A 27462-nucleotide genomic window follows, 5' to 3' on the forward strand; every position below is an offset into this window, starting at 1 on the left:
TAATAAAAAATATCAGCATATTATCAACAGAATAAGCATATATGGCAATATATATATCCATGATAATTACCAAAATAATAATGACGCGTTTGAAAGCAATAATTCATAAACAAGACAGCGCTTTGTTAAGATTGTTATTTCAAAACAAATGGGTATTGATCGGGTTTAATAAGTTTACCAATGGCTCTTTTCTGTCAACCAGACTTTGGCTTTGCACACCATGTATAACGTTATTTACGAATTGTAAGTGATCATATCATAAACGAGGAATATTATCCTTTTTTTCCTGTTTTATCCTTATCTTAATCCGCCTTACCATTACAATCATTAGCTATAAAACAGTATCACCATCATCATAAACAGCAGCAACACCGCACAACACCAATCAAACCATATAGCTATTATATCATTATCAACAACACCATAGTATCATCATCACCATATCAAACCATATAGCTATTATATCACCATCAACAACATCATTATATCATCATAATATCATCATCACCGTATCAAATCATATAGTTATTATATCATCACCAACAGCACCATAGTATGATCATCACCATTGTCTTCATCGTCTTGGTCATCAAGATTGTATTATCATACAAATCTTAACAGTAATCATAATACAAGCATATTATCGACAATATACGCATATAATGCAATAAATAAATAAATATATATATATATATATATATATATATATATATATATATATATATATATATATATATATATATATATATATATATATATATATATATATATACAGGATAATAACCAGAATAATATTAACGCGTTTAAAAGCAATAATTTATAAAATAGACAGCGTTTCGATGAGATTGTCATATCCAAAAAAAAGGTTTAAGTATTAAGTACTAGTATTTATAACAATAATAGAAGATGCCTTTTTAGAAGCTGTGATTCTATGGATTACCTGAACAATAAAACCATGTGAGCTTTCGTTATAGTAAGTAGAAGTAACAGCAGTAGTAGTAGTAGAAGTAGTAGTAGCAGTAGTTGTTTTTGTAGTAGTAAAAGTAGTAGTAGTAGTAGTAGTAATAGTAGTAGTAGTAGAAGTAGTATTTGTTTCAGTAGTAGTAGCAGTAGCAGCAGTAGCAGCAGCAGGAGAAAAGGCTCAAATGTTGCGTTTTCTATGAATCAGTTTGTATATATGCATTATATGATTTGTACTTTAATTCAGACGATAGCGGCAACTTGTAACACCCAAATTACTTGGAGAGAGGCTTTACGCATGTTAAAGTCGGTCAGCAGAATTCTAATAAATACAAACGAAAATTCAGATTCATGCAGTGTTTCGCGAGTCAAATCGGTACAGACAAGTGGCTCTCGTTAGTTTAAGTGATCTGGTCTTTGTATAATAATCGCTTTCCCTCGTACTACTGATACATGCAAACATTATCACTGCATAATAATAAGAGGTGGTTTATGGAGGATTAAGGGGTATTCTTTAATTTGCTTTGTTTATTTTCTTCAATTTTAAGTTTACGATCATAAACAAATAACTCACGTGTACATGTAACAGTCCTTTTGTGCAGCAGACAATGGCAATCATGTGCAATGTTTTTTAACAAGTCGCTGACACTAAACTCAATGTGAAGATATTCAATCTATAGCATTTCAGAAACGATCATGGAAACTGTTCAAAACTGCAATAACATTAAAAACTCTTTAAGATATAGCACTATCATTGTTTCAAGAAAAAAACAGAAACCGTTAACGCTGCACAACCATTTCCAATTACAATAAAACATTGTTTGATCATGAAATCAAACATGTAACTGCCTATTGTCAAGTTAATTTGTAGCAGTTATAAAACTTTGAACAAACACTATTTTTGTTGACTGACTACAGACAATAGTTTGTATTGGAAAAGTCGACTTATATAAATAAGAGCCGCGCTCTGGGAAAACGGGGCTTAATGCAGGTTCCTTAAGTGTCGTCCCTGACTTGTCTGGGGTAAAGTACCTTCAATATAATCTGTGACGACACTTACTCAAACAACGAGATTTTCGTGATTTTTTTTATTTAAACGACAAATTGCATAAAAGCGGAATGCACAGGCTACTATGGGACGACGCTTTACTCACATGCAGTAAAGCCAGTTTTCAAAACAATCATTGCAGATTACATCGACAATAATGTAAAGAAACAATTTCAAGACTATTTTTTATACTTAAAGAAATACAATTGTCAATTGTCTTTGTTTCTCTGTTAGGTATACATTTATCTGCAACATATCTTAGTCTGAGTGGATCAAATAAGTGGTGGCGATGTTAGTCAATAAATACTTTCACAATATTAATATTTCACGTATTACGGCTGGATAACGAACGTCACCGATGAGTTCGACGTTAACGCCTAAATTGTTTATAAGCCGAACCCGTACATATAGTAGGTATAATTTACAAAATACAATTGTTCGTGTTAATACTTGTATTCGAAAACGTGTGGTACAGAATAAATGTGCACTTGTATCCATGAGTTGCGAAAACAGTCCTTTGTGCTGTATAATAACCCTATATGACACTATGTGATGTACTAAACGTTTTATCATTGTGTTTAAGAATCGAATAGCATTTTTCTACATTTAATCGGTGTTATAACTGTCGGGAAATTTACTTCTTACTTGCAATAACGCCGACAAAATTGAATAGCATTTGTATTGTATTGGTGTATAATTTGTCGGAAAAAAATACGCTTAATTTCTATTTATTCTGACTGTCGTTTATTCGCTGACGTAAGAACCCCGTTTCACATACAGTTCCATAGTCGTCAAACAGCAAAAAAGAAAACCTTCGCGCCGAACAATCCCGTCATTTCAAGAATGAAAAAAAGAGTTGCTAAGATTTAATCGCGTCATTTTGCCATTAGCGGATGAAAACGTAGTTCAGTCAAACATATGAATATTTATTAAAATGTTGTTTGTTTTACTTTTTCAGATGTGGTTTAAGCGTGTCCAGTTAAACAACATCTGTAACGAAACATTGCTTTTCGAGTGACGAAATCCGGGACCCATTTACTATTACATTGCGTGTTAAAATCTCGAACGATTTTCGCATGTATTAGTATTATAAAGAAAGGATTATATAGTGTATATATGTGTGTTTCATTTTCTTGCTTATTATTCAACAACGAAACCGAGCTTGGAAAAAGTATACTTTATTAATGATCCGCGCTCAGGGGAAACGGGGCTTAATTCATGTGCGTAAAGTGTCGTCCAAGATTAGCCTGTGCAGTCCGCACAGTCTAATAAGGAAAGTAACTTTCCGCGTTTACGGAATTTTTCGTTTAAAAAAAGTCTCTTCATGGCAAAAATCCAGTTCATGCGGAAAGTGTGGTCCCTGATTACAATGTGCAAGTGTGGTCCCTGATTACAATGTGCAAGTGTGGTCCCTGATTACAATGTGCAAGTGTGGTCCCTGATTACAATGTGCAAGTGTGGTCCCTGATTACAATGTGCAAGTGCGGTCCCTGATTACAATGTGCAAGTGTGGTCCCTGATTACAATGTGCAAGTGTGGTCCCTGATTACAATGTGCAAGTGTGGTCCCTGATTACAATGTGCAAGTGTGGTCCCTGATTACAATGTGCAAGTGTGGTCCCTGATTACAATGTGCAAGTGTGGTCCCTGATTACAATGTGCAAGTGTGGTCCCTGATTACAATGTGCAAGTGTGGTCCCTGATTACAATGTGCAAGTGTGGTCCCTGATTACAATGTGCAAGTGTGGTCCCTGATTACAATGTGCAAGTGTGGTCCCTGATTACAATGTGCAAGTGTGGTCCCTGATTACAATGTGCAAGTGTGGTCCCTGATTACAATGTGCAAGTGTGGTCCCTGATTACAATGTGCAAGTGTGGTCCCTGATTACAATGTGCAAGTGTGGTCCCTGATTACAATGTGCAAGTGTGGTCCCTGATTACAATGTGCAAGTGTGGTCCCTGATTACAATGTGCACGTGTGGTCCCTGATTACAATGTGCAAGTGTGGTCCCTGATTACAATGTGCAAGTGTGGTCCCTGATTACAATGTGCAAGTGTGGTCCCTGATTACAATGTGCGGTTCATCTGAGATGATACTTTATGCAAATGCATTAAACTCAGTTTTCCATGGCGCTGCTCAATTTTACTTATTAAATTATTCTATAATCGTCAGATCTATATTTATTTTATTTAATGTGAAAAATCCATTGTTTTAATTTCTCTTTGGAAAAAAAGAATTATTGTGATATTAGCATCGCTCTGGAAAATGGGTTTTAATGCATCCACGTTAAGTTATTTAACAGAGCATGAACTACTTGTCCTTTTAATGTAAATAATTACACGAAAAATAAAGAATCAATGAATAAGTCGAAACAACCCAAACAATTCTGTGTCAATGGAAATCCCCGCAAATTCAATATCGACTTACTTTCGATTTCAAATGCGTCATTGGAAATCTCTGTACAATTCATATCAACTTACTTTTGATTTCAACGGATGGTCACAATACATAAATTCGAACGAACAAGTGAGTTATTATTTGTATTACTTCTGGTTTTTATAAAACATTTTTATTAAGGATTGTTTGATCTTTTGCTAAAATATAATTTGTAATATGTGCAGTTACATTTGAAGTAATCGACCGTGTTAAAGCTATAATTGTAAATTACATTCGTTGTGTTGCATTCGAACATATGAACAGTGTGATAACATTTGAGACTTCTCAACAATTAATTAAATAATCAAATAATTGGTAATGAAAAAATGGATGTTGTGGCAGTTATGGGGATTTATATTTATACTTATATACATTTCTTATGATTTGCCTACAATGTCTACATACACATACTGTTTTGATTTTATTTGCAATAATGCAATATGCTTTTTTGCATTCACACTGTTAAATAACTTATCATGTCAATCATTACTTGTCGTGTCAATCATTACTTATTATGTCAATCAATACTTATCATGTCAATTATTACGTATCATGTCAAAAATTACTTATCATGTGAAGTATTTCTCACTATGTCAATAATTACTTATCATGTCAATCATTACTCATCATGTCAATTATTACTTATCATGTCAACAATTACTGAGCATGTCAAGCATAACTCATCATGTCAATCATTCCTTATCATGTCAATCATTACTTATCATGTCAATCATTACTTATCATTTCAATCATTACTTATCATGTAAATTCTACTCAGATTTTGGATTCAGACTGATTGATAACTGATCATGTCGATCATTACTTATCATGTAAATACTACTCTGTTTTGGCATTCAAATTGATATGTATTTTCTTCTCCTCAATTGTTGCGTTTGTTTTTCAAGTTTTTTTATCAGCCCGAAATCCGGGCTAATACCTGGTGACGTGTTTAATGATGTCATAACGTCATAACGTGTAGAATCAACTCGATATCTAACGCATCATTGGTAAATTATGTATTTTATACAATTGAAAATGCTACTTTTATTTTAAATCTATGCGAAGACTTTACTTTTTAGTCACATAATTGAGCGTTACTTTTTAAAATAAATTGTATCATTTTGACATCTTAAATGTATTTCCCGCTTTGCCATCAGCAATAACAATATAAAAATCTATAAGGCACTGCACCATTTTTAGAATTAAAAAACGAAACCAAAAGTAAACCAAAAGTTAACATTTAATAAACAACTACATCTATAACGACATTGCTACACATCCAAAATAGTTTGTCCTAGATAAGTGCTCATCAATTGTTGCATTACCTTTTTACATCATACATTAAAATTAAGGTGTTTTAGTGATTTTTTTTGACATCTTATCGATTTATTGACTAAAACCACTTGTCCTGTATGCAAATATTTTAAGTTACTCTTACCAGTGTTTTTCCAACCAGTAAGCCTGAATGATGGCTAACAATAGCAATACCAATCAACTGGTCTATTAGTTACTTGTGTTTAGCTTACCTGAGCACAACGTAAAGACTTTTTGTGATAATATTTTTTCATTCGTCCGTGCGTCACCATTATTTACATTTATGTCACACTAGAGGCAACACTTTTTCACAATCTTCATATAATCGATCAAACATGTGTGCTAGTAATACAGCGAACGAGTAAGAAAATTAATTGCGTAAGTACAAAAACTATGTCATTTGGTAAACTGAAAGAAACCCCTCGTAAACACTTTGCATGCCACATTTTTTGTCAGAACATTTGTCCCAATTATATACCGACCGAGTTCTAAAATTGTTCAGGTCCGTTGAAAAGTTGGCGGGGCAATTTTTATTGAAAAGTGAAACCTTCTGACCGCTCTAGATGCTACATTTATAGCTCAATTTGAAAGAGATAATATCTCATAACAATCTTCACAATGATATCAGGGCCGATTTCAAAATGTGTTCTGGTTCGTTGAAAACCGTGGCTGCCAGGAGGTGGGCAGTTTTTCTTAAATTGCTAAAGGGAAACCTTGTGAACACTTTAGGGGTCACATTTATTGCGCAGATGACAAATGTCGAAATAAATATATCGACCAAATTCGAAACTGGGTTATATGGGCAAAACTCTAATTGAATAGTTCAAATTATTAAAAGCTTGTTACCCCCAGATGCCATATTTATTGAACAATCGTAAACAAATTGGTGAGATAATTAAACGTTTCCCTAATATGTCTCCGGCGAGTTTGAAATGTGTTACGTGAGCATTTTAAAAACCATATTTATTTATATGTTTATTAAACATACATGTAAGCCGCCATAAAAATATGGGAAAAATCTAGACGCCACATTGTTTATCAAATCATCATACCGAGTTTTAGTTCAGTATATTCAATCGCAGGTGAGTAACTGTGTTGTCCCTTAGCTTGATTATTAGTTGTATGTAACCTGACCGATTTTTACAACGCTATAATTTTTACAAGAAATCGTTTGGTCACGTTTTTCTTAAATTAAAAAAAAAACATTTGCAAGCTTCATTGTCCAGGTAAACAAATAGAAACAGCATATTTTGATAATTTTTATGTATTTGATTATTATACAAACTATTTTTATTAGACTGTTCAGCGATTTTCTTACTATTTTCCTGATAAGATTTTTTGTTCGTTCGTACTCTTACGATTATCATTTGTTCAATGTAAACTCTCCGCTTGAATCTTATGTTACTCATCATATGTGTAATACATGATAGATCAAGTTCCTTTTTTATTTACTAATGTTTCGTATCATTTTACAGCCATCTACAACGCCATGTATACCTCGATATCTAGTCAAATCTAATTGGTCTCGCCGTTGACGTTGTGTAAGTTAAATGTATTGCAACATTGATGTGATATGCTGTTATTTGGTTGTAATTATTTGAATAACTCAACTAAACCCATCATTCCTTAAACGTTCAGTACTGCCTCTATCGTTTTGAATTCTAAATGCCCATAGTGATGGACAGTAAAATCTTATGTACATCTATGCAATACTTGTATAATGCTGAAGGCCTAAGACTACATTTTTAATAGTTGTGTTACGCTGTTATTTTACAGATTATTTTGTCATGCATTTTGTAAGTTGATTGTATTGTGTAATTTCAGTTTTACAAGGTTGATCCGTTATCTTGCTAACAAATTAAATCCGGCTGAATGATCCGTTGTCTTCTGTTTAATAAATTCACGATTTCGACATTGTTAAATCACGCGTAACAAGACTGCCGAGATAACGCAAGATTAAGGGTTCAGGGGGGGGGGGGGGGTTCTGACAGTTTTCGCTCTACAGTAGACACCTTACCTATCCGCTATATTTACTTTATAAATAGAATAAAAGCGATAAATTGCTGATTTATTACTAATAAAAACAATCATATTTTTTATTATAACGTTCAACGACCATCTGCTCGATAATAGTGCAGTATCATTGTAATTAACGGCTCCGTAATTAACTACCGGTATTGACAAAAATAACAAGATCATACCTTTCTCATGTTACTGTACTGTGTGCTGAAGTGTCAATAATTAAAACAACCCCAGACTTATAATTTTTGAGTGCAAGTTAATTTAAACCCACCCACTAATTAAAAATAACTCTTTTTTTATTATATTAGCTCATTTTTCTAAATTTTCAGAAATAAAAACCAATTGGTACATGTACAGTACACTCCACGCGTTTTCCCCAATATCCCTCCATACTTCGCGGGGATTGACCTGAAGGGATATTAAGAAAGTCCCGCGAGACGCGGCGTTTGCATGATTTTGGACGCGGTGGTTAACGATCGGCAAAACTGATGAGCTGACGCGGCGGCCCTCGGCGTTGGCAACGCGGGGGAAACTCCGCGTTTTACGAGATAACGATCAATTTAATTTTGTTTGACTTCCTGATTTTCAAAAAAAAATACATTTATTACAAGTACATACATGTACATGTAGTATTATATTTACAATTAAAAAAACAACCAAGATAGATCGATCCCGACGTGGTTGTAGAAGTAGTTGTTGTATAGAAAACTCGTTGATTTGCAACACACAAAACATCGTCTTTTAACTTATACTGACCAATTAATATAAACACAGTTTGCAACATTGTTTTTATTTTGATAATTTAATCCAAAGTTTTCATGTTAGCAGGTGATTTTCTATACTGAACATGTAAACAAATGACCAAGGACCTTAAACATCTCGCAAATCTGGGTGAATTGACAGTTTGGCGTAATCAAAGAAAAGCCGCTTCCTGTCTAAAGGCATAACTTACTCAAGTAAACGCGTTCAACGAATGCATAAGGAATGGTTTTAATTGTCGGAACAAAGTCAATTCTCTGCTAGCTGATGCATTTATTTTCTCTTTGTAGGTAGGTTATTCCATTGATTGCTAAAAGAAGGTGGTAACTATTGAGTTAATAGTTGCATTTTATATTCACAGTTGTATTCTTGTTGCATTGACATTCAAAACAATGTTTACCAGTAATTATGGACCAAATCGGCAGAGTGACATTCACACATGTTAATCCCTTTTGTCATAACACCACAGACAGCAGTCTACACAATAGGTCAGTAGACAAGCTTTGCGTGTTTTCATAACGTCAAATACTTAAAAATCTAGTTCCGCCCAGATGTCTTCTTTAATCAGTTTACAGTATAATTACTGTTAAAATAATTACTCTACTCAAATACCGTAACGATAAAGATTTGGCGTGTTCGATTTGAAATTATTTTGGAGGAAATATCAACTTATTCCCGATATAATTTTGTTAAAAATTACCAAAGAAACTTTTAACCGAAATCAACAAAATTCAATGTTCTCTGCGCTACAAAGTTTGTATAAAAAAAATCAATACACGCATGCTTTGCAGGAGTATACCTTGACCTTGTACATTGCAGCATAATTTTCGCACGCTTTTGTCGGGAAATATACATGATGACTGTATATTGGAAGCATTTGTAAACGTCGTGTTAACATTAAAAATCGTAGTGTGTTTCGGATTACAAATTATTATTCTCATTTGGAAATTTTACGGAACATTTATTCTTGTGTTATATGTGTTATGATTTAAATATTAATTTGTCAAATGTCTTATATTTATGCCCCCCTTCGAAGAAGAGGGGGTAAATTGCTTTGCACATGTCGGTCTGTCTGTCGGTCGGTCCGTCCACCAGGTGGTTTCCGGACGATAACTCAAGAACGCTTGAGGCTAGGATCATGAAATTTCATGGGTACATTGATCATGACTTGCAGATGACCCTATTGATTTTGAGGTCACTAGGTTAAAGGTCAAGGTACAGTGACCCGAAATAGTAAAATGGTTTCCGGATGATAACTCAAGTACGCATACACCTAGGATCATGAAACTTCATGGGTAGATTGATCATGACTCGCAGATGACCCCTATCGATGATTTTGAGGTCACTAGGTCAAAGGTCAAGGTCACGGTGACCCGAAATAGTAAAATGGTTTCCGGATGATAACTCAAGAACGCATACGCCTAGGATCATGAAACTTCATGGGCAGATTGATCATGACTCGCAGATGACCTCTATTGATTTTGATGTCACTAGGTCAAAGGTCAAGGTCACGGTGACCCGAAATAGTAAAATGGTTTTCGGATGATAACTCAAGAACGCATATGCCTAGGATCATGAAACTTCATAGGTAGATTGATCATGACTTGCAGATGACCCCTATTGATTTTGAAGTCACAAGGTCAAAGGTCAAGGTCACGGTGACCCAAAATAGTAAAATGATTTTCGGATGGTAACTCAAGAACGCTTTTGCCTAGGATCATGACACTTCATAGGTACATTGATCGTGACTCGCAGATGACCCCTATTGATTTTCAGTTCACTAGGTCAAAGGTCAAGGTCACAGTGACAAAAAACGTATTCACACAATGGCTGCCACCACAACAGACAGCCCATATGGGGGGCATGCATGTTTTACAAACAGCCCTTGTCATTCATATTGTAGACGTACCTGTGAATTAAAAAACATAATTTGTATACGTATTAATTTTCTATACAATTATCTTTTTTATACATGTACTACAGTATTTAAACAATTTATTATAACAATGTTTTAATTTTTGGTATGTCCAGTAGCAAACTGCTAACGCGGAGTTGCGCGGCGGTCACTGATAAGAACGGAAATTGTCTGCATTTACCGACTAGGCTAAAGTAATACACGCCGCGGGAATTAGCGAACGCGGCGTAACGCCGAGCGTTTTATCGAGTTCACCTCGCTCTCTCAACGCCACGTGAACACTCGCTAGCAGAAAAAACCCTGCGGAGGGCAGGGTTGGCACCAATCGACCGCCCCCGGTTTTAACCGGCGGTTTTTACCGGTTAAAACCGTCCTGGTCAATACTCCCGAAGTGGTCATTATTGGTCAATACTGGTCGATTGAACTTTGCCCCAAATTTTGATTAATATTCCATGCCTAATTAAACAATATTGATAATATCAATTAAAAAGACATGTTGCCAATAATATCTTAAGCTATTAATACCCACTATTTTATACCTGTTAATGCAATTTGTAGGCCAATCTCTCAAAAATTTTCCAATTAGTCAAAGTTGGTCAATTGGATTTTTCTGGTTGATTGAACTTTTTTTCAATTCTAATGAATTATTAATGCTCAGATAATTCTGTGCTTGATTCAACAAGAACCTGTCAATTACTGGTTATGAGTTATTCCTCATGCCCCACTGTCCCCACAGTCTTCTTACAGTCTTCTCACCTCTACAGGTTGGGGCATCCAAAACTGTTAATAGGGCCTTAAATGGCACCTTTTTAACACGACCCTTACTTGTCATGTATTTTTGCATAGATTTCTTTAAATACTTTTTAAACAAAATAGTCAAAAAATCTTTTATTTTCCATTGATATAAAAATAAAAAACATAATAAGAAATAATTATTAAAAGAAAAAATAATTGAAAAGAAGAGTCTAGAGTAGACCCACAATTGGAAAACATTTTTTATTGTCAAAATCAACAACTTTGATTGCTTATTCATTTGAATACCAATTGAACTTTAAAATATGAAAGGAAAAAAGCCCTCTTAATACAGAAAGGAGACAAGTTAGAAGTAACTATTTAATTAATAGCAAATAATCTCCTTTTGTGTGAGTGATATGATATAGCTTAACCCTTTGCATGCTTGGAAATTTGTCGTCTGCTAAAATGTCGTCTGCAGAATTTCTAAAATTAGCATTTTCTTCTATTTTTTTCAAAGAATACTATCATAAAAGCAAACAGTTTGGATCCTGATTAGACGCCACGTTCTGTGGCGTCTCATCTGGATCCAAACTGTTTGCAAAGGCCTTTAAAATTCGGTTCCCGCACGGAATGGGTTAAGGACAGATTTGTTTAATTGTCAATATGAGAGACATAACACTGCATGCATTTTATTACCAATTAAGGCTTAGGGGCCAAATTTATGACCCTAGAAAACACAAGAGTTCTGTTTGTCCATCTGCTTATCAAATAGATATATCAATAGATAAGTGGAATACTGTGGTAACTACAATAGTAATAATGCTTTAGTAACAGATGTGATACACTGAGATAAAGATATTGCCTCAGTCCTTATGTATTTGAGGCCGTTTCCATAAATAATAAAGAAGTAATGTTTACAGCTTTAAAGATTTTTTTTACAATAAATAACTTTAAAAAAAGTGAATCAATTACAGAATAATTATTGATTTAATATGAAAAAGCTCCTTTGTGATGTTTAAATGCTACAATTTTCAATCGACCATTATTGACCAGTAATGACCAGTATTGACCGGTTTTAACGGGGTATTGACCGCCGGCCCGGTCAATACTCAATTGACCGGTCGATATGCCAACCCTGGCGGAGGGAGCGCGTTTTTTGGGGAAAACGCGTGGAGTGTACTGTATTTGCACATTTTAGTAAACATAAGACTACTTTATTATTAAATTTGTAAATTGTATAATAATCTATATATTTGTATTACTTCTGTTGCAAGCCTAACTTGTTGTGCTTTTAAAATACATAAAAATCTATTGCTGACAGCTATAATATTATTTAAGATCATTATCAAGCAAAAGTAAGTCCCAAATTCCAAGCTTACCCTGGCCAGTTAAACCGGTAGAGTGCTGATCTCTGACTCACTCATGGGTTGGTAAGTTTAAGCCTCGACTGGGATTCATCTCTTAGAAATAATTACACCTTAGGCTACCGTGTCTGTTACCAAACTTGCAGTTGAGGGTCACCGGCATACATGTATCAAATACGTTGCAACTATGTGCTGATGTTAACATTTTCTGAAGATTCAACCACTGAGCAGGATTACTAAGTTAACCCCATTTTATTAGTGAAAAAAAATAATATAGTATTAGTTGTATCCAAAAGACGAACCAACTAGTACCTACTAGTACTATCATAAGGAACATCACCCATATACCATCTATACTTCTAGGTCTTTTGGCTCTGCTACATCAACAGGAATAAGCTTTCGGTTAATGTTTTCTCTGTTAATCATAGGGATTACAGTTTATATTTCATCCCGACAACAAAATCTTTACAATGATAGTATTCATTTTATAGTCAGGTTTTACTTCTTTTAGGTTAAAAACTAAATAGTGAATCAGTTTTTGAGATGAGCTTGTACCAAAACACACACACAAGCTCCTGCAAATACATGTACACACACTTTAATGAGAAAGTATTTGGACTGTCACAGTGATTGCTTGTTGGTTGGAATGTCTCGGACTAACCAGCATATACAAGCAGTCTTCACTTTAGCATTTTTGAACAAATAAGGGCAGCCTGAATCTTTATAGAACAGATAAAAATACCCACTAGCCCGACTATATGAATCAGGAAATTTTAATAGCCCAAATTTAATACATATCACTAGCCCCGGGCTGTCTGGCTAGGGGTTAGCGTCAAGACTGTAAGAGCAATAACAATTCTTCAAACATTGATACTTGTCTTCTTTTGAACAAATTTGCCATGACGGGTAGTTAATTGGGATAGCCCAACACACAACCAATTAAGGATGACTGTGATACAGGTGAAAGTTTAACCCATATGGATATTAAGCCATTGGACATTTGACCAGGGCCACTTATTTAAATTCAAAGTAAATGTTTTCTTGACAGTGTTAATAGTCATGTCAACACATCACATGTTATGTTAAATGATTACATGACAACATTGGATGTGTAGCAACTTAAACCACCATCCATTTTATTATATTTCTGAATGTGTAGGATATTTTTTAATGTAAGGGTATGGATTAGACACACATCTGAAGTATATTTATTTTATTTATTTCAAAGAACATAGTTATGTAACTGTGATGATGTATAATATTTATTGCAAGAGTTAATAAAATTGCAGGTGTAGAAATCTTGAGCTTCATGCAGAATTAGATACACTATCCCAGTTTATGCTGACACTGTGATCTTCCTGAAAAAAAGTTTCTATAAGTTATAACAATAAACCATTCAATAACATTTAAAGACAGCAAAGTTATCTGTTTTTAAATAATTGTTCTTCTTAAAGAAAAGTATTTTACCAAATGTCATCTAACTTCTAATTTGCCCAAACTTAACAAGTAAGATGTTTTTCCATATCCCACCCGCTTTAGCATGTTTCTTTTTTACCTATTTTAAACACAATAAAATCGAAATAAAGCATAAACATGAATGACAATTAAATCAAAGATACTAAGCTAATAAAAATTACAAAAAATATCATACCATATAAGTAATATCTGCAAATTATTGGGAAATTATAATTGCTTCAACACAGAACTGTATGCAGACGCACTGCAGTAGGTGATCGAGTATCCCCCCCGACCTCACTATCATCCAGAGTTGTCTCCCTTAAAATAATGTCGAAAAGGTGAATATCTGGCCGAATAATTGGACCAGTAAAGTAACCTTGGACGTTTGACCCACTTGTTTATAATATTAGATCTAAAATTAAAGGCCTGGATATAACAATTATACTGCAATAAAGCATATTTTATATCATATACAATGCAAAAGCTTCCATAATTATGACCATTCATGTGTGTGTCGGTAAGTCAGGAATGTTCTTTATTTAATCGCAAATTCAATGTACATGGTAGATATTGTAAACAATGAACTAACCACGACGGGTTCAGCAACAGTACTAACACAATATGATGGCTAAGATATTGATCACGAACACCGCTTCCGCTTCAACAGTGTTCCCACTTCTCTGAGATAGAATGTTGTTTAACGTTTGTTAAAATCGGCGCGTATTTATCAGCCGACGTTCAAAAAAAAGTATGCAGTATCTTAAATATCTTTAAGCGAACGGAATAAAAAACATTGAATGTGTATTGTTTCCGAACAAATCAACGCATTAGTGTTAATTAGTTATTTTTGTAATAGTTCAATGTCCATACGCCAAATTTTCAACAGAAATACTGTCCGGAGCCAGCATTACACCTGTTTTCAAATTGCATTAATTCTACTTCCTGTATGTAGCTTTAGTTACAATACCAATGTTTTGATAACTTACAAACATCCAAGAAAAATCACCACAACTCAAGCCTGACATTCATTATTATTTAGACACTCAAAAAGTGCTTACTTAAGCAATGTTCTCTTTATTTACAAATTTGACCGGGGCCAACTCGCATTGGTGGCTACAAAGTTTGTTGTGTGCAGCCTTATGTACGCGAAATGTGATATGCTCCATGATGTGATTTATTTCGAGCTTTGAAGTTAAATAGATATATTACTCTGAGTTAAATTGTTTCTTATTTGATTGGGGTATGTACCTTATATTTAAACGTTTGAAGCATCCTAATAGTATCGCAGATCACATGTTAATAATGATTAATTCTTGATACGTGCAGGTTACACGAGTTTGAAGAAGTACAGGTTGCGTTTAGCAAGATGTGGAACCTTTCAGTGGATATGGAAGCCGCGCCAAGAGAATCAAGGATGCAGAACAAGGTTTGTGCTTTCAAAGAATCCTATATGTTATGTTAGCATGTTTTTGTAACATTATAACTTACACAATACTTGTAGTAGCATAAACTGTTGCGTTTCGTCACAGAAATTACTTTAAACGAGAAACATAATAAATTGCATTTTTAACTTAATGTAAATAAATTTACGAAAAGCTGTCTCAGTAGAAATTTAAGTTAAGAACAGAAAGTATGTGATATAAATGATCATGCCCGGCTTAGCTCTGCTGTAATTGTTTGTCTAAATATAACGTCATTTGGAAATGCTGTGATTGTATTGAGTCACTGAAACATAGATAGCACAAACCGATTATGTTATACGATACATTTCAGAAAATTGTTTTAGCGTTATATGTTAATGATTGCCGTAAAAACCAATGGTTCATATTTCATATTTTGTTATGGCCCCCTTCGAAGAAAAGGGGGTATATTGCTTTGCACATGTTGGTCTGTCAGTCGGTCCGTCCACCAGGTGGTTTCCGGATGATAACTCAAGAACGCTTGGGCCTAGGATCATGAAACTTCATAGGTACATTGATCATGACTCGCAGATGACCCCTATTGATTTTGAGGTCACTAGGTCAAAGGTCAAGGTCATGGTGACCCGAAATAGTAAAATGGTTTCCTGATGATAACTCAAGAACGCTTGGGCCTAGGATCATGAAACTTCATAGGTACATTTATCATGACTCGCAGATGACCCCTATTGACTTTCAGGTCACTAGGTCAAAGGTCAAGGTCACAGTGACCCGAAATAGTAAAATGGTTTCCGGATGATAACTGAAGAACGCTTAGGCCTAGGATCATGAAACTTGATAAGTAGATTGATCATGACTGGCAAATGACTCCTATTGATTTTCAGGTCACTAGGTCAAAGGTCAAGGTCACAGTGACCCAAAATAGTAAAATGGTTTCCAGATGATAACGCAAGAACACTTATGGCGAGGATCATGACACTTCGTAGGTAGATTGATAATTGCTGGCAGGTGACCCCTATTGATTTTGAGGTCACTAGGTCAAAGGTCAAGGTCACGGTGACCGGAAATAGTAAAATGCTTTCTGGATGATAACTCAAGAATGCTAATGGCTACGATCATGAAACTTCATAGGTACATTGATCATGACTTGCAGATGACCCCTATTGATTTTGAGGTCACTAGGTCAAAGGTCAAGGTCATGGTGACCCGAAATAGTAAAATGGTTTCCGGATGATAACTGAAGAACGCTTATGCTTAGAATCATGAAACTTCATAGGTAAATTGATCATGACTCGCAGATGACACCTATCGATTTTGAGGTCACTAGGTCAAAGGTCAAGTTCACGGTGACTTGAAATAGTAAAATGGTTTCCGAATGATAACTGAAGAACGCTTATACCTAGGATCATGAAACTTGATAGGTAGATTGATCATGACTGGCAGATGACCCCTATTGATTTTCAGGTCACTAGTTCAAAGGCCAAGGTCACGGTGACCTGAAATAGTAAAATGATTTCCGGATGATAACTCAAGAACGCTTATCGCTAGAATCATGAAACTTCATAGGTACATTGATCATAACTGGCAGATGACTCCTATTGATTTTCAGGTCACTAGGTCAAAGGTCAAGATCACAGTGACAAAAAACATTCACACAATTGCTGTCACTACAACGGAGAGCCCATATGGGGGGCATGCATGTTTTACAAACAGCCCTTGTAAAAACCAATGGTTCATATTTCATATTTTGTTAAATAACAACTACATTCTTCTCAGGGGAGCATCAACAAATATAATTGCCACAATAAACCACGCTCGAGTGTCATTTGTTCCAAAGGAAACTAAATATGTATATAATACATACCTTACTATATACATGTATAGTAACAAATTTGTACAGTTTGTCATACATGTACCTTTATCACCGTTGCGGGGTCATTATAAATATTTTGCCCTAAGGTCGATTATTTATAATCGGCCCTCAGAATATGTGCGCGTGACGTTAAACTGGAAAAAAATTGCGTCCACATTCAGCCTTAGCCACAAATCAACGAAATAATCAATCATTATTAGATTATTAAATGACAGGTAGCACACAATTGGGATAATACAAATATCGATTGAAACTAAAGCTGTGCTTCACACTAGATTGATGCCTTTATTTAAGCTTTAACAGGATTCACCAAACAGCAAAATTTTAAAAATAAAAGACACAATTATCTCTATGACAACTTTAATCCGATGCTTACAATAATTAAATGACAACGATGTGCAATCCGTTTTTTGTATTCTATTCGTTTATCTATATTTATTTTGAATCATACTTTTTTAAAGGGATCTTTTCGCGTTTTTGTAAATTGACAAAATTGCAAAAAGTTGTTTCAGATTCGCAAATTTTTGTTTTAGTTATGATATGTGTAAGGAAACAGTATTACTTAACATTTACCATGGTCAAATATAGCCATTATATGCATCTTTTGACGATTTTAAAACCTAAAAATTATGAAGCGTTGCAACGCGAAACATTGAATAATTTGGAAAGTTCTGTTGTTGTCGTTAACTTTTGTGAAACTACGAAGATTGCGTATATGAGGTATACAATACACTACTTTGTATACTCGGATGAATAGCAGAGAAGGCTAAAGCGATTTTACGTCAGGACCTCGGCAGGACTCCACGGGTCACTGGTTCGAAACCTGCTCCAGGCAATGTTTTTTCTTTTTAAATTTTATTCTTGAGTTTTTACTGGAGCTTTTACGATCCAATGTTTACATTTATGAATATAAAGCATTTAATGAATAACTTCAAAACATGCCAAAATCTGTGAAAAGGCCCCTTTAAACGATTGTAGCGAATGCTACCCACTGTCACCAAAAACACGATTTATAAAATTGAATTACTTGTCGGCGCGATTACAAGAATTTTATCAAAGCTTCCAATTGTGCACGACAAATGCACAATCCGAAATACGTTTTTGTTTTCGTTCGATGCTCCAAAATATTCTATATAAACTTTCCACGTCCCAATAGTTTCGTCACAGAAATTACGTCACAGAAATACGTAACAAAACAAAGATAAACAAAACAAAGTACGGTATATATTAAAGACGTTAATACGGGCCGTTATGCTCCCTGCGGGCCGATAATCACTGCCCGCCCCGGCTCAGCCGTGTATTATCCTCTAAATATTTCCTTTTTACGAATACACTAGCGAAACACTTTAATACTAAATAATTATGTATTTATTCTACAACATAAGAAATTAATGCATTGTGATTTTCAACAATCTGATTCAAATATATATTGGATATGATTATCCATAAAAGCCAATGACAGGCAAGTCACTTTGATCAAGTGGACCATGTAATTAACTGGTGTGTTCTTTTATATAAATTGATATTAACTTGTAATTATATTTTTATCAAAATTTCGAATCGTATAAATAGAGTTTCTAGTATATAATTTTTGCTAATCATGGTACATGTTTTTTATTAGGAAAGCGATATTGGTGTCAGTAGAGCGTCGAACAAAAAGCATCATCAAAACCTCCAATCAATCATGCAGGTATATCATTAGCATTTGTTTGAAAATTAGTTGTTTGTATTGTAAGGTTATACTGAACATAAGGAATACAGAACACGTTCTCAGAGATACGGGCAAACTGACTGAGAGACACACAAATTGTTGACCACACAGAAATGTAAAAATAGACAGACAAGAAAGCCACATATATACATGAGGCGCGCTCTGTGAAAACGGGGCTTAAGGCATGTGCCTAAAATATCGTCCCACAATAGCCAGTCAGTACCGGCCTGTGTATTCCGCACAGACCTGTGAAGTCCGCACATGGTAATCAGGGACGACACTTTCCGCTTTTTAGTGTTCTTCTCTTTTAAAAGAATACTCTTCAGACAAAAATCCACTTTCGGTGGAAAGTGTCGTCCCTGATCAGCCTATGATGACTGCAAAGGCTAATCTGAAGTTAAGAATACAGACAGGCATCGTTGAAGAAGTAAGTCAGTCTTTCTTTGGACAGGCAGAGCGGAACAGACAGACAGACAAATATATAGACAGACAGCCTAGACACAAGGAGTGACTGATATACTTTCTGACTGGCTAACTGAAACAACGACTGGCAGGCGTGCGAACCGACGGGTCGGTCTCCGACTCACAATCAGGCAGCATGGGCATCCACATTTACATAATGACACAATATCGGTTAAAAAACATTCAAAACACATACATCCTTCATTTGGAAATATATTCTTTCATCAAACGGAGCAAATCACAATTTTAAATAAGACTGCAACCTATTGATTTTGAATCATATCTGATATATATATCTATCAGCGCGCGTATGGATTTATCAGTTCTCGTATACATGTTTAATATACTTACATACTTAAAACTATTTTATATAAAGTACTATCAATACATTTGGTTTTGATGAATTTCATCTCCTGCATGTTTGATACAAACGATAAAATAAGATGTACTAGTAAAGAGTTATCAACAGAAACATGTAAGTAATTTATATAAAATTAAACAAATAATATACGCAATGTGTATTGAAAATATTGCAAAACTATGCTCAATATATACGTACAAATGATCAATACTAATTGAAAGTAATATCATATATGCATATTTAGATTCCAGAGCAATTCACAGAATTGTCTATTCGGATGTTTGACGCACTTGACGACAGTGGAGCTGGGAAGGAAACTGTATTGGAGCGGAGGAGAACTTTCTTGCGGAGGGAGCACATTGAGAAAATTGCATTTCAACTACAAGGAAACAACATTGAGTGTTTTCATTTCGGGAGCCAGTCGGAAGGGACCACAACTCCCGGTCTCCAGTCTGATATTGATTTCCTATTAAGCTACAACAAATGTAATATCATGACAGTCTGGGAAGACTGGAGGACTGGGATGTATAACCTTCTGATGCTCCACGACAACACGACTCCACCTCAACAGTACTTGCTACAAGTCATCCAAGACTACACACCGGAACCAGTGACCAGTCTGACCGATGACAGGTTCGTAAGGAAAGATTCTGGGCAAATACTGTTCAGCGCTGAAAGATGGAAACAGCACGTCGAGTATGAGAATAGGGCTAAAGGACTTGGGGAGGCAACTAAAAATGGGCCTTCTGTGAGTTTTACGCCTAACTGGGATATTGTAAATGCATGTCATATACGCAAACCTCTTCCTGAAATACAGCACTGGATAGACAGATGTAGAGGTAAACACTGGCCACCTGTTCAGCTTCTCGAGGCTGCACGGATAGCTCCGTGTTTCCTGGTACCAGCAGGACATCCAGACAGTGATTACAAGCGAGAAGAATGGCGACTGTCTCCAGACCTCATAGAACGAATGTTGACATTTAGCTTCAATATGACTCAAATAAAATGTTACATTGTTTTAAAACTTATCAAAAAATCATTATTTGCTTACATTGTGGGGGATGCTATTACAAGCTTTCATTGTAAAACTATAATGTTTTTCACCATGGAAAGAACACATCCTTCTCTGTGGTGCGAACACAACCTTATGTCTGTACTTTTGCTCTGTTTACACTTATTAAGGCGATGGCTGCGATTGGGAAGGCTTCCGCATTATATCATAGAAGGTGTGAACTTGTTCGATGGGAAACTCTCAAAGTTGCTGCAGAAACGCCTTTTAGTGTATATAGACTCGTTGATAAGTAATAACTTACAAGATGTTTTTTGTATTGGTATAGATAATATAAGTTGTCGGTTACAATCCTGTAGTATGCGGCCCATTGTACAGACTGGAGAACTAAGAGGTGTATGCTTAAGAAACAGCATTCGATTACTGCTGAAGTTTGAGTGCTTGGAAAGATTGATTCATGTGTTAATTTACTTAAAACATCAACAAAGCAGTTCTCATAACACCTTCATGCAACATTTAAAATATTTAATACGCACATTTTTTGAAAATTCAACGAATGGCACATCGAAAACTGCAGCTTTAGAATGTATTAAACACGTTTACACTTTACAAATATCAGTGCAAACATCTTACTTTTTGCGACTGCGAAACGTTCTTGACGGAGAAAAAATAAGGCGTGCCCAATATTCCTTTAATTCTGATGTAGCTTCTAGTCGCTTAAAGTTTGCTTCAATGTTATACTGTAGTGGTAATCTTCAAGCGACAGTTCGAGTGTTGGAGGATGTAGAGAGGAGGTATCACAGCAATATCAAGGCTGTGTGTGGATATAGACATTTAGGAGGGGACCGTCATCTACAGGTTTTTGCTGATATGTTATCAGGTTACAAAGAAGAGGGATTCATTGAACTGCCATTCGCATTCTGTGTCAGATTTGTAAGGCAAGAATCGTATTGCACTCCTGCCATGTTATTGTTTGAAATGAATCGCAATATCACTGAGGAGGAAGTGGCACAGAGACATTACAATGAAAAACTATGGATGGACAGTGCTGAGGTGGATGCTCGTCCGTTCCTCCACTATCTACAGTATCTCACGTATGGGGGACTCGGTGAACGTGACAAACAGCTTCATGCTATGGGAGTCCTCGAGGCTTATATAGATACATGTGTAAGAAATCAACTCAACCTGTATCACCAAGAGACAGCACTGAACTTGCTGGGGCATTGTTACGAAATGGAAGGAGACTATGCAGGAGCGTTACTTTACTACGAGTGGTCGTTGCGTTGTCGTCGTACAAACAACGCCGCTAACTGGCACGTCCTGCGTATTATGCGTCTCATAAGTGGTTAAAAGAACAATATAACAATGTAACGACATTAAACAAATAACTTTAAACCTATGTTAAATATAAGATATTTGTGACCAGTTAGTTAGTCTCGATTATGTAATTTAATGATATGTACATGTATTATAAACTGTAAGAAGAGGCAATGTATTTGTATGTTTCAAAATATTAACATCTCTACATTGTACACTCTGAATTGGTGTGTTGAATACTCTCGTATTTCTGTCAAATACGCATGATGATGTGTAAATTGATATATGCACGTGCTCTTTTATTTTTTGTTATGAATCTTTTGGACGCACTTTAGAATCAGAAGTTATAATCAACCACTACGACCATTCATATAATTCATATATTTACCTCCACGTGGAATATATACGTGTGTCCAGCAAGGTCAATAAGCCATTTTATGGTTCAAATTGTAATTAAATCGTTTTACAAATGAATAAAAAATCAAGATGTACGCTACATACAATTTTTTTCAATTGCGCAGGAATTGGATGGAGAATATAAAGATTTGATACATAAATGTGTTACTGCATTGAATAATGAACATATATGAATAGAGCTTGTTTGCTATGAATACATTTGTAAATTTTAAATTGATGCTTTTGTGTATATTACCCGAGCACGTAATGCTTATGCTAACCTTTTTCTCGTTCTTTGCAAATTAAATCTTAAATATAGTACTTGAACACAATACAATACCAAGTTTAACAATGTCCATATTTTTATTCACTCATTTACACTTGATGTGCGTAGAAATGGGCGCTCAACAAGTGATAAAACCCATCCCTAATCAATGGTTTATAACCTCAGAACAGACAATGCATGATTGACGAACGTATCGCCAATCAGCACTATGTATTCCTTTTCATGATAAACCGAGAAGACAATAACATCGAAATGCATTTATTCTCATTTTTTCATTTGTTTTATTTCCAGTGCGTCTATTTCTGTTAAAACATAACTAAACTGCTTTTACTTTCAACCTTTTTCTGCTGAGCGAACAAACGACCAATATATTCGTTATATGATCGGATCTGAACATTGGCTCTTATAAATTGACTAAAACATAAACACATTCTCCGCATATCAGATATCGTGATCCACGATACATTTAGAATAGTATTGCGTTGAACAATGTCCATGTTTATAAAACCATACATACCCCACGTGCTCAAGCGTCCGATCGTCATTGATGAATACTTTTATCGATATCTTGCTCAGAACAAAGTAAAATGATCAAATGTACAATTTCTTAACAAACAACTGCGATATTCAAGTTTGAAAAGTGTTGCGTTAAAGAAGTCTTTACGTGTATATTCAATCCATGTGTACAGTAGAGAATATGTGTATTGCATTCCAAAAGCTTTGGAACACAAATATAATTCAGTTAATTGATTTTAAAAAACGCATTATTTATTAACACGTTATAATAATGTAAGCAATTCTCAGTGGACAGGGATTCTAGTCGCTATTTCAGGATTAATATTCACTCCATATACGGCACTTATTTATTCGGAGTTTAAAATGATTGATGATATAGCAATCCATATATAAAATTATGACGACAAACTTTATTCAATTTGAAGTAATATAACTTGATGCTCTCAACATTTTCGTTGAGGCTACTTCTAAAACTTAATTGTCTGTAAGATGACAAGGAAGCATTCAACATAACGATAATGGAAAATTAGCATAGTCATCGCTTACGTAAGAAGCAAAGTGCGTCACATACCGGAAGTGCATACCGGAAGAGCGTCACATACAGAAAATGCGCATAATTAAGCAAGAGAAACGATACGATTTTACAACATCAAAAACACTTCACTCGCTACAATTACAGCATGTATGGTTGCTGAATTCTGACATACCGTTTTGGCGGATTCGAATGGCGACAAAAACGCCATAACGCTAACACGAAATAACGTGAAATATCATGTGTGTCGTTTTTTGTTGTTTGTATTTCTAACATACACATACGCCAGAACGATAAATGAGGTGCGCCATCGCGGCAAAAATGGCAGAAAGAACGATGTATTCATTGGTAGCATTTCGGTGTGATGGGTAAAAACATTTCAATGTCGCGCATTTAGTGTTTGGGTCTCGCGGGTTAGAACAGCGATAACACGACTACATTTAAAGTCGACACATACCTTTGGATATATGTGTCGGTATTGGCGTGCCGTTGTACTGGCGCCATTCAAACAAACCAACATGCCAGAACAGTACGGCAGAAATCACACACCAAACCATTACCACTAAGGTACGCAAAATTTCCTCCAAATACTCGAAAAGTTCTCTCACCTAATGTAACCACCCTGGTCGGATGTGAATCCCCGCATCTTACCGTGTTAAAGTCAAGATTAGCATGCACTTCGTTCAAATGCGTCTTTCATAGATAGTGCTCCGATAAGCCAAGTTGAAATGCTCATAAAAAGTAACATATAAGCAACGTGTTTCATGGGTTGGATTACTCGGATGAGGGTTGTGATTCAAATATCACATGCTCGTCTCATTAAAAATCGTGCGATAAATTTCATGCGAAAACTGGGCCTAACACAGTGTCGTCATATTATTTAAACGCTCTCAAGTCTGTTTCTGGGTAGAACCACTACTTGTTTTCTTTTGAAAGATCTCAAGAACGCTCCAACGGAGGGGATTCAACCCGTTACCTCCTGGTCGCTAGGCGAACACCATATCCATATCGTCTTGGAGGAGATCGAACCAGTAACCTTCTGGTCGCGGGGCGGACACCATATCCATAGCGTCACGGAGGGGATCGAACCCGTAACCTCCTGGTCGCTAGGCGGACACCATATCCACATCGTCACGGAGAAGATCGAACCAGTTACCTTCTGGTCGCAGGGCGGACACCATATCCATAGCGTCACGGAGGGGATCGATCCCTTTAGCTCCTGGTCGCTAGGCGGACACCATATCCATAGCGTCACGGATAAATTTTTGAAACTTGTTTATAAAAGTCCTTCCATATAGTAGACTATTTGTTGCTGTGTTAGATAGTCGATTTATCTACACGAATGATCAGAGAAATTAAAACACAAGTTTCGCTGTCTTGAGTGAAAACATGATTGAATGAATTAATTAAGTTATGATTATGGGGGATCATATGTGCGTAAATTTTTACATTATTTGTTAATTCAGTTACAGGTTTTGTATGAATTTACATGATATTGGAAATAATATATTGTGACTGATAATCATTTGCTGAAGAAATAAATAATCAAATGACAACAACAAAGTTAGTTTTAGCTTATGCTTTTTCATCGTTTGTTAAGCTTTTAACAGGGTTTAACGGGAGAAATGTACGCGAAAAATAACGTTATGACGTAGGTACCGGTTAAAAATTATTGAAATTCTTCATAATTATATTTTCTCTGTTTGAAACATTGAATTTCAAGTTGTTTATTACTGACGTGTTCTCATTAACCGTATAAAAGCATATAATAAATCCAATTTATATTTAACCGGCATTAGTTTTTATAGACGAAACTGACATTTCTTCGATAAAAAAACTGTTTATTTTGAACAAAGCACAGTTGTTAAGGTCAACATGGAACAAGCTAACACTACACTTGCACGAGTTGCGAGCGAATTTTTAAATGCTATATAAGGACTCTATATGATGTACTTAACATGATTTAATTATATTTAAGAATCGGGATGCATTTTGCTCGATTTCCATATGTGCCGACCGTCGTGTATTTGTTGGCGTAAGATGCTCGTTTCATATTCGGTTTCATATTCGTCAAATGGCACAAACATTAACTTTCACGCCTTACACACTCTTCATTTATTGAGTGAAAACAAACAGAGAGTTAAAGATACGCGCAATTTAATTTAACGTGCAATAGTCATAAAGATGAATATGTGTTAAAATGGTTTTTTTTCAGATATGGTTTTAGCGTGTCAACTAATACAACATATGCAACGAAACATTACTTTCCCACTGACGGAATTCGGGACCCACTGCATATTAATGAGCATTAAGCCGTGCTCTGGGAAAACGGGGCTTAATGCATGTGCGTAAAGTGTCGTCCCATATTAGCCTGTGAAGTCCGCACATTTTAATCAGTGAAGACACTTCCCGCTTATGCATAAAACACTGGACTATACAGCCTAATATGGTTCGATACTTTACGCACATGCATTAAACCCCGTTTTCCCAAAGCGTTGCTTAATTGTATTAAATTAGTCTATATAAATCGTCAGATTCATATTTGCAAACAGGTATGGAAGCTTTCTTGTGTTGACTACTCTATGAAAAAAAGATTCATAAAATCATGAGCCTCGCTTTGTGGAAATATAGTTAAACATATTTGCGTTTTGTGTCGTGCCTGATTATCATGTGCAGACCAGAAAGGCTAATCAGGGATGACACTTTCCGCCTAAACTAGATTTTTGTGAAGAAGAGGCGTTCTTTTAATAAAACAAATTCCATTAGGGCCGACAGTGTCGTCCCTGATTAGCATATACCGACTACGCAGGATAATCTGGTAAGACATTTAAACCATAAGAGCTGACAGTGTTGTCCCTGATTAACATATACAAACTACACAGGATAATCTGGTACGACATTTAAACCATAAGAGCTGACAGTGTCGTCCCTGATTAGCATATACAAACTACACAGGATGATCTGGTACGACATTTAACGCACAGGCATTAAGTTCGTTTTTTTCAGAGCGAGGCTCAATTCATTCACAGAACCAGCATCCTTTATAATAGTATATATAGTAAATACATATTTTCGTACTAGTAATTTATTGACTAGATGTACACTAAAAGTACATGACTTAAAAGTGAAACAAATGGTGAGAAATATGAAATATTGACAGGAGACGACACACATGACAATAAAACAATATTAATGTGCATAATATGTACAGTAAAAGTACATGACTTAAAAGTGAAACAAATGGTACGAAATATAAAAAATTGACAGGAGACGACATACATGACAATAAAAAAATATTAATGTGCATAAGATTTACACTAAAAGTACATGACTTAAAAGTGAAACAAATGGTACGAAATATGAAACATTGACAGGAGACGACATACATGACAATAAAACAATATTAATGCGCATAAGATGTACATTTAAAATGACTCATAACGACATGGAAGGAGGCTCTGTTATTTGTGTATGGTATGTGTATTTAAAACATAGAAATTTAAATGTAAGAATGTTTTATTGGTTGTTAGCCTTTTCTACACTTTTGTTGAATGAGATGTCGCTGAGAGA

General features: G+C 35.3%; 2 protein-coding genes across 3 annotated transcripts in view; both read left to right on the top strand.

Annotated features, from left to right (window-relative positions):
• Positions 1-27462, top strand: part of LOC127849920 (uncharacterized) — a 169327-nt gene that overhangs the window by 88143 nt on the left and 53722 nt on the right. The gene's annotated exons all lie outside the window — the stretch shown is intronic.
• Positions 15338-27462, top strand: part of LOC127851569 (uncharacterized) — a 163097-nt gene continuing 150972 nt past the window's right edge. The window contains exons 1-3 of one of the 2 annotated variants that reach the window (XR_008035825.1): positions 15338-15437; positions 18924-18992; positions 20081-22583. Coding sequence is in view for 1 of the 2 variants with exons in the window: in XM_052385404.1 (XP_052241364.1) it covers positions 15378-15437; positions 18924-18992; positions 20081-22195 (2244 nt within the window). In the remaining variant the exon portion in view is untranslated. The remainder of the gene's footprint in view (positions 15438-18923; positions 18993-20080; positions 22584-27462) is intronic. The other variant, XM_052385404.1, reaches the window with a different exon arrangement.

The sequence above is a fragment of the Dreissena polymorpha genome, chromosome 11, assembly GCF_020536995.1.
Source record: "Dreissena polymorpha isolate Duluth1 chromosome 11, UMN_Dpol_1.0, whole genome shotgun sequence".
NCBI lineage: Eukaryota > Metazoa > Mollusca > Bivalvia > Myida > Dreissenidae > Dreissena > Dreissena polymorpha.